This window comes from Dreissena polymorpha, chromosome 13 (assembly GCF_020536995.1).
Source record: "Dreissena polymorpha isolate Duluth1 chromosome 13, UMN_Dpol_1.0, whole genome shotgun sequence".
NCBI lineage: Eukaryota > Metazoa > Mollusca > Bivalvia > Myida > Dreissenidae > Dreissena > Dreissena polymorpha.
This window is the reverse complement of record NC_068367.1, coordinates 920242-929941: the sequence shown is the minus strand read 5'-3', so window position 1 is coordinate 929941 and position 9700 is coordinate 920242. Positions and strand designations below refer to the sequence as shown.

At 37.0% G+C, this 9700-nt stretch overlaps 1 protein-coding gene across 9 annotated transcripts in view; it reads right to left on the bottom strand.

The window, feature by feature from the left end:
- Positions 1 to 106: 106 nt before the first annotated feature.
- LOC127855098 (ribosomal biogenesis factor-like) overlaps positions 107 to 9700 on the bottom strand; it is a 92175-nt gene continuing 82581 nt past the window's right edge. For 2 of the 9 annotated variants that reach the window (XM_052390457.1, XM_052390461.1), the window contains exons 2-4: positions 4768 to 4934; positions 1790 to 1909; positions 107 to 582 (exon numbers count right to left, since the gene is read on the bottom strand). In XM_052390457.1, the coding sequence (XP_052246417.1) occupies positions 502 to 582; positions 1790 to 1909; positions 4768 to 4881 (315 nt within the window). In that variant the 5' untranslated portion in view covers positions 4882 to 4934 and the 3' untranslated portion in view covers positions 107 to 501. Of the gene's footprint in view, positions 583 to 1789; positions 1910 to 4767; positions 4942 to 8352; positions 8497 to 8749; positions 8904 to 9700 lie in introns of those variants that run through there. The other 7 variants (XM_052390456.1, XM_052390463.1, XM_052390459.1 and 4 more) reach the window with 7 other exon arrangements.

The following is a 9700-nucleotide window of genomic DNA, read 5'->3' as shown; positions in this document are numbered from 1 at the left end:
CAGGCAGGCAAAGTGTCAGGTAGAAGAGAGAACGCACTTTACCAATTTAAGAATGATGTCTTCCGAAATTTTCCAATATCCGAAGCATGAATGTTACTCAACCAGCATCGCTTTATACATTTATTTTCGCATGAATTTACAAGGAGTTCAAATAACATTCACATGGAAACTTTGCATATTCATTAACGGTAAAAGTCATAACATCAAACAACATGTTACTCATTATTTTGCTCCGATATTGGTGGAATGATGGCTAATTCAAACGAGTCGTTACAAAAAGATAAAGTGAAAGATAATATTTTACAGAAATAATCAAATAAATATCCATACAGTTGATTATGACGGTTTCCAGACATTCATCCGCATTATTCGCAAGCACATACGATTAGAGTCTCGATTAATTTATTTATTTGATTTTTTAAATTATATATATTATTGATTTTTCACAGTGGGTAAGAGCACTGACCGACATAATCAAATTCTCGCTATTAAAACAGTATGTCATAACTTGGAGAAACTCTCGGTAGCTGTGTCCATATCGACGGGTTCCTTGGTTGTTTCTTTTCGTGATGACTTCCCTTGCTGAAATAAAATCGGATATTGAGAAAGGAACACACATGGAATATGTTAGAACATTGAGTAATAATTAAATCAATGGTGAAACCCACATTTCATTCACAACCTCAATAAATTAGTGCATAGATTAAAACTTGCCAACATAACATACATTTGTACACATAAACAAAATACGAACTCGACTTAAGGGGAGCAACTCGTACTGTCATATGAACAGTAACTCTGTGAAACTAAACATTTTACAACCATGGTCACCGAATATTGTTCAAAGGCGTGAGCAAACCAACTCAAACAACATACACGAGATACAAAGATTAAATGGTGTTGATATCCATGTTAATATCCAATTTTCTAGATAGGCCTTCTTTTATACACGATCAATTTTGTGCGTAACATAGGTACATTCATATAATTAAATAAATAAACATCCCACAGCTCAGCTGTTATGAATAATTTATTGTTGACTTGCCCTACAGCGGAGCGGATTTTTTATTTAATAATTTTTGTGCGTTGATAAAAGTTGTAGTGAAGCAACTATGCCATTGACAAACAGGGGGAACAATAATAAATAATTTCATTACTAAAGAATGTAAGTTATGTGGTTTCAGATATTTGAATGATAAGGAAAAATATGTTTAACATAATTGTATACTTCGTTAACATGCAGTTAAAGAATAAACAATCCTACAATACATCGACAAGGTTATACTAATAGCATACTTTCACAGCAGTGGTTTTAACTTGCACATTGACGTCTAAAAAATTAACTGCGCATAAACTTAACAGACTTCCTTCTTACATTATAACAGTTGATTTTTAAGCACACTAGAAAAATTTGTCTAACTGAAATAATTATGATGTCCGCCTTGTTCAATCTTCACTCAGCAAGCGTTCGTAAGATTCTTTTTTTACGCAAAAAGGACTTTTTGAAATCTTTTACACGGGGAACGGTCACAATATTCCACCAAAAGACTCAGGCTTTCGAAGAAATTGCACGGACAAAATAACATAATATACGATGGGTACCTTTTAAGTTTAAATGTGATGATAATTAAGTAGGTATATAATACGTGAGTTTTTGTCGGAAGCTCACTATGGCAAATGTTCCATCGCATATTTATTGTTAAACACCGCATTAACTCTAATAAACGAAGTAAGAATATGTCAGGTTTAAACCAGTTACTAAGTCTGGTAAGAAAAAAGCGCACGTTACCGAAGCGACAGCCTTGGGTTTTTCTGTAGACGCACTGGCCGCCTCCTGGATCTGTTGGCGGATCTCCTTAAAGCTGGCATCCACCTTGTCCGTCTTGGCTCTCGTCGACTGCAGATTCAACTGGAATACGTACGGGCATGGCCATTTGGGAAGGTATGCATGCAGTTTGTTTCAAAATACCAACAATTACCTTTTTAAACGCTGGATTTAAATACCGTGAGATGTCTATAAACCATTTTAAAAGTGTCATATTTACTGAAATGCTGCAATCAGAATGTAAACGACTGGGAGCTTGGTTGATTGGTATCTAAGCAATTTCCAGGATAAAAAAAATTGATCCGGTTGGATACAACGTACTATACATACATTTTTAAATCATTTAAATAAATCGATGGCAGACAAAACATGTCATACGGAAGAACATTCCGCTCAAAGACTACATGTACTAAAATTACGAGTACTGCGTAAATAATATGTTTGAGCATGTTTGAAAAGACAAACGAACGGAACGATAACCTTCGCGGATGAAGCTATATTCAGAACGAAATGTTTTATTATATATTATTCACTTGTATGGTTGTTAAGATATTGAACGCATACACTTTTAAGGGTTGGTCATCCGCTTACTAACTGTAATTTAGAATAAACATAGTTTTTTACTCGTAAATTGTGCTAGAGAAAGTTCGAAAAGTTTGTATATTGTATAACTCCAATGTTTATCTTATTACCAATGTGTGTGTGATGTTTTAAAAAAAAAAAGCATGTTTCAAAACGTGATCAATTCAATGTTAAACATGTATTAGTACAGAAACACGAAAGCCAATTAGTAACAACGGTTTATTTCATACAAAGCCATGGGGAAAGGTGTTACGCGGCAACCTGAATACTGATTCAAATAATAATTATACATTTGGACCGCGCTCTGTAAAACGGGAGTTTAATGCATGCGCGTAAAGTGTCGTCCCAGATTAGCATGTGCAGTCTGCACAGGCTCATCAGAGACGACACTTTCCGCTTTTATTGTATTATTCCTGAGTGAACGCAAGAGTATCATTTACCTTGCGAATAACAACAGGCACATAATACGCTACTTCATTATCAAAAATATCCCCTGGAGATATAATATTTTAGGAATGCGTATAAATCATGATTATATGGCCGCCTTACTGCCGATTGATGAAATTGTATTCCGCATTACGAGATTGCAACCTCAAAAATATCATTTACTTTAAAAATATAATAGAATGTTTTTTTCTTCGGTAAAGTCTAAACTTGCTGAAGAGTCATTATATTCGGGAAATTAAGTTGAAAGCACATTTTGTAATATTTTCTTATGAGGGAAAAAACTGTTTTTACAACGAAAAGAGGAATCAAGTTCGAATTCAATCATCGACAAAACATACATATCGTCCTTCTAAATGTATGAACAAATCACAAACATTTCTTTGCGTGACCTGAACGATGTTCGGAACAAGTTGCATCTCTGCAATCTGTAAGTAAACGTAACAAATCGACCATCTCCGGAATACGCACCCTGTCCACTAATTTTCCACGAGGGCGTAACTTCCGGGAAGAGTTGGCTACGTACCTTCTTTAGGTTGGTCTTTGCTTTCTTGTTAGGCTACATACATTATTCAGGTTGGATGAGATAGGTGTGGTCTTCGCCTTCTAGTTAGGCTACTTACCTTCTATAGGCTGGAGGAGATAGGTTTGGTCTCCGCCTTCTTGTTAGGCTACATACATTATTCAAGTTGGAAAGTGTGGTGTGGTCTCCGCCTTCTCATTAGGTTACTTACCTTCTTCAGGTAGGACGATATAGGCTTGGTCTTTGCTTTCTTGTTCGGCTACTTACCTTGTTCAGGTGTGAGGAGATAGGCTTGGTCTTTGCTTTCTTGTTAAGCTACCTACCTTGTTCAGGTGTGAGGAGATTCGCATTGTCTTTGCCTTCTTGTTAGGCTACTTACCTTCTTCACGTTGGAGGAGACAAGTTTGATCTTTGCTTTCTTGTTATGCTACTTACCTTCTTCAGGTTGGAGAAGATAGGCTTTGTCTTTGCCTTCTTGCTAGCCTACTTATCTACTTCAGGTAGGACGAGATAGGCTTGGTCTTTGCTTTCTTGTTAGGTAACCTACCTTCTTCAGATTGAAGGATATAGGCTTGGTCTTTTCTTTTTTGTTAGGCTTCGTACCTTCTTCAGATTGGGTGAGATAGGTGTGGTCTCCGCCTTCTGGTAAGGTTACTTACCTTCTTCATGTTGGAGGAAATAGGCGTGGTCATCGCCTTCTTGTAAGCTTACTTGCCTTCTTCAGGTTGGTGGAGATAGGCTTCGTATTTGCCTTCTTACTAGATTAATAACATTCTTCATGTTGGAGGAGATAGGATTGGTCTTTGCCTTCTTACTAGACTACTTACCTTCTTCAGGTGTGAGGAGATAGGCTTCGTATTTTCCTTCTTACTAGACTTCTTACTTTCTTCAGGTTGGAGGAGATAGGCTTGGTCTTCCCCTTCTTGTTAGACAATTTACCTTTTTGAGGTTGGAGGAGATAGGCTTGGTATTCGCCTTCTTGTTAGACAATTTACCTTCTTCAGATTGGATGAAATAGGCTTTGTGTTTGCCTTCTCGTTAGGCTACTTACCTTCTTAAAAATAGAGGAGATAGGCTTTGTCTTTGCCTTCTTGCTAGGCTACTTACCTACTTCAGGTTAGATGAGATAGGCTTGGTATTTGCTTTCTTGTTAGGTTACATTCCTTCTCAAGGTTGGAGGAGATAGGATTGGTCTTCGCCTTCCTGTTAGGCTACTTACCTTCTTTAGGTTGGAGGAGACAGGCTTTGTCATTGCCTTCTTGTTAAGCTACTTACCAACTTCAGGTAGGACAAGATAGGCTTGGCTTTTGCTTTCTTATTAGGATACTTACATGTACCTACTTCAGGTTGGAGGAGATAGGCTTGGTCTTTGCTTTCTTGTTAGGATACTTACCTTCTTCAGGTTGGAGGAGATAGGCTTGGTCTTCGCCTTCTTGATGGTTCCCACCACGAACGCCTTCTGTTGCTTGACCTTCTGAGTCTGCGCCTTGGGCTTGTTTTTACCCATGGCTTCGAACTTTTATTAGGTCTGGCTTAAATGGGGAGCAGTTGTATCTGAAACTGAAGGCTATGATACTATGTTAAGAATATTTAGAAATGGTTGGTTATATACACTAGAAAAAATGTCTTTATTCTCAATGATTTTTTTATATAAGGACTCACGTTAATTGCAAAAAAAATAATTATATTGAACACTATTGTATTTTGAAAATAATGCAAGTCGTTTCTCATATGCGATGCCTTATTATTATCCGCGTATCTTAGTTCAAATATGCGATAAATACCTAGATGATATGGAAGTTAAATTCAACAGACGATCAATGTATGATCTCGTTATTACCAAAGAGACACACTGAGACGTTGTGCGGTTCAATTTTACTTAATAAAGAAAAAAGCCGTAAGTTATCAATAAAATATTAAAAAGCGGGGGTAATTAGGTAAAATACTTGTTTTGTAATAAACATTTTTTAATACCCACTTAATGCGGATCGGTAGCTTTAATAGAAGATGAACGACTTTTTAGGACTTAAAAAAATCGCCGCCCTTAGCATCCTACCACGTTTGCATACATTTTAACTAAGTACATACACATTTTCCACTTAGCCATCATATCCCTAACCCTCATTTATTTTACGTATTTAACGCATTTTCTCTAACGTCAAAGATACCACAACCCGACTTAGTTGACAGTTGATGAGAGAACAGACTTCACCTTGAATCACCCACTAATGAGGGTATACGTTAAAAACAGCAGTGTGAGGTCCGTGTCATGGGGTACACCCACAGCAGTGTGAGGTCCGTGTCATTGGATACACTAATAATACCACACAACGGGATGTATACAAACATATATTAGACGCGTTCTGAGAAAACGGGGCTTAATGCATATGCCTAAAGTGTCATCCTTGATTAGCCTGTGCAGTCCGCACAAGCTAATCAGGGACGACACTTTCCGCCTAAACGTGATTTTCGGTAAGGAGGGACATACTTGAAACTAAAAATACCATAAAGCGGAACGTGTCGTCCCTGATTAGCCTGTGCGGACTGGACAGGCTAATCTGGGACGACACTTTACGCACATGCATTATGCCCAGTTTTCTCAGAACAAGACACATATAAACATGTATCACAAATGCTTCTCTTTGCAAGGCAAGTGCAAAGTCTGCAACAGCCACCACAGATTGGAGAAAAGCGAGGCATTACGGTTAGAAAATAGGTTCTTAATTCTTTTTTATAATTTCAAGCTAAAACGTGACCAACAATTAATAATTGCATAAAGGACGTGCATACTTTGCTGGAGGATTAAAAAAAAATTCAATCAATTGACGTTGCTATTATGTTATTTACTTTATACAAAGAAGAGTGAAAAAATAAAGATCTAAATATTGCATGCTGATCTTGGCTGTGAATAATTAAAGGGGCCTTTTCACAGATTTTGGCATTTTTTTTAACTTATTCATTAAATGCTTTATATTGATAAATGTAAACATTGGATCATAAAAGCTCCAGTAAAAAATCAAGAAAAAAATTTAAAAAAAAGGAAAAGAACATTGCCCGGAGCAGGTTTCGAACCAGTGACCCCTGGAGTCCTGCCAGAGTCCTGAAGTAAAAACGCTTTAGCCTACTGAGCTATTCCGCCGTATACACATTCTTTACGTATTTTATACCTTATATAAGCAATCTTCGTAGTTTCACAAAATTTAACGACAAAAACAGAACTCTCCAAATTATTCAATCGTTTCGCGTTGCAACGCTTTATAATTTTTAGGTTTTAAAATCGTCAAAAGATGCATATAATGGCTATATTAGAGCATGGTTAATGTTCAGTTTTACTGTTTCCTCACAAATATCATAACTAAAACGAAAACTTACGAATCTGAAACAACTTTTTTCAATTTTGTCAATTTACCAAAGCGTGAAAAGATCCCTTTAAATGAAGACAATAACAATACAAGCTTGATAGGACTTCTCAAACATTTCTGTAATAACGTTATTTACCAACTGCTTTTACAGTACATCATGATTTGCTCATTTCGCTTCTTTTTTACACAATCACAATTTCAATTTAGCAACTGAAACATGGTGAAACTGGAATGGAATGTGCCAATCATCTTTCAGAGTCGATAATCACATGGGACACATTATTAAATGCGCATGCGCATCGCACTAGTACAGTGTATGTATTTTTTATGTTCAATACAATAAAATATCGCGATGTTCAATATCACAATCATGAGTTGCATTGTTCAGAGTAAAACACACGTTGCGACAGCGTTTGTACTCCCTTTTCATACCTGTGTATACATGATGTTATATTGGTGAGACCAATTATGACTCGCAAACAGTGTTTTAATCGGTATTATGTGAATTTATAACGACAGCCTGAACGTTGATACGTATATTTCGCTAACGATTTTGGCAGCTGAGGGCTTCCGAAATGCGTACAAGAGATTACAGGTAGCATGTAAGAAAAGCACATGTTTTCAGAGAAATATAAAGCCTCAAGATGTTTAAACTTTGCTAAACTTGCACTGACGTAAATAGGCCCTGACGTGCAGTAAATCAGTAAATGTCGTAATGCTTTCCACAGCCCACTTATCTTGTTTATCTGATACAAGTTATTAGCAACGTATGGAGTTTGAGTTGAAAAGTAGCAACGTATGGAGTTTGAGTTGAAAAGTAGAGAGCAGTACATCCTGCAGTGATATCTCCTAAAAATGAAAATTTACAAAACAAAATGTTACGGAAATCTCAATTTTAAAAGTATTCTTGATAAAGTGAGTATTCGAGGTGTGCGGTTGCGATACTTTCAGTGGTTTATTCTCTGTCAGAACGAATTAAAGATGAAAATGACTTTTAACCAAGCACTTAACCCCGTTGATAAATCTTGATATTACGTTAGCAGTATAATAATTTGTAGCAGCGCCCAAAAGCAGCGCGTCATAAAATTAACATAACCCGTCATATAATATTCATTGACGCGTTTAAACGTATGCAGAGACAACTATTGTTTCCATATAGTTTGAGTCATTATGGTGACTAGTAATATCGAGATGACCAGATAATACTCCCTTTTATCATTTCAGTATATAGAAAAGTATCATCTCCATCATTATCATCATCATCATCATCATCATCATCATCATCATCATCATCATCATCATCACAACCACCATCATCATCATCAACATCATCATCATCAACGTCAGCATCATTGCCGGAATCATCATCATCAGCGTCTTTAGCACCAACAGCAACGTGATCATCTCCTTTATCACTTTCAAACTTGTAAGAAGGTTTTCCCCCGATTAATTATAATTATCATTATTCAAGACATGCTATATCTCGGTGTATTTTCATCGTAGTTCTTAATATTACATAATCAATTTCGACATCGCCAACAAATAAAAAACAACAACAACGTTCACAAACTTAAAATTCACGCGTATATTTAATTTTAAGAAACAACATAGCCAACCTTATTTTATCATCGCTACAATCATCACACTGCTCATTCGGATAATGAAATTCGTCTTTACCCATTTATGCCTAGCGTCTAGAAAAAATGCCATGGCAAATCGCGTAGACCCACATGAGGCGTTGCATGATGCGGTGTCTCATCAGGGTCACCGCTGTTTGCTTAAAGGAATTTCTGTAAGAAATATTCTAAATATAGAAATAAATGTACTAGACATCCCTAATTTTGGAAATAAATTGATCCAACGTAGAAGGATGGGAGAGTCCACTAGGCTTAAATGGGTTAAATCATTTTCATCAAGTCAAATCTGCAGCGAGCGGGTCTTAAACACGAAATCAAAACCCCACATACACCAACACCGTGCATAAAATAGCGCGTCTGTTTAAATAAAACTTACCACGATAGATCCGTGGCATGAGTCACAAGTACAAGTTACAAAATGAGCTATAAACTGCAACAGCATGCCTTTGCACTTCGGTTAATGGATCTTTTGACGAAACCCGCATTACGAATCCTCAAATCTTGTTATTATCTTCTTTGTTCATTTATGAGGAAACATTCGATAAAGGCGCTGATAAATGCTTTTGAGGTCAAAACAGTTTTCAACACACTGAATGGATTGAAACGTATAAACCATCTCATATGCGTTTAAGTTTGTTTTGCAAACCAGATGAAACTAATCGTTTTTCGCAATCCATTTTGAAACATGATAGGGGCAATGCAGGTGAAACTGTGATACAAAACATCTTTGCAATTTGAGTGGCATTATCTTTGAAAATTAAATACGGTGTATTAAAACGATATTAACTTGAATCCTAGTATTATTGAAACTGGACGAAATGAGAATCGATTTAAGAAAACGGGGTTTAATGCATGTATTAAAAGGATCGTCCCATATCAGCCTGCGCTGTGCGCCCTGGCTTATCATTGACGACACTTGCTTTTGTATGGTATTTTGCGCTTACAGAAAGTCCTTCTAAGCGAAAATACAGTTAAAACGGAACGTATCGACCCTAATATGCCGTTCGTGCATTTACAACCAGTTTTCCCAGAGCGAGGCTCATTTGGTTGCTGCCACGTTGGTGGATCCTTCCAGGCATAGATATGGGCCGTGCTCAGTGAACAGAGGTTTAATGCGTGTGCGTAGAGTGTCGTCCCTGATTAGCCTGTGCAGTCCGCACAGGCTAAGCAGGGAGGACACTTTCCGCTTTTATGATACTGTTCGTTTAAAGAAAGTCTCTTCTTAGCAAAAATTCAAGTTTAAGCGGAAAGAATTGTTCCTGATTAGCCTGTGCAGACTGCAGAGGTTTATCTGGGACGACACTTCACGCACATGTATTAAACCCCC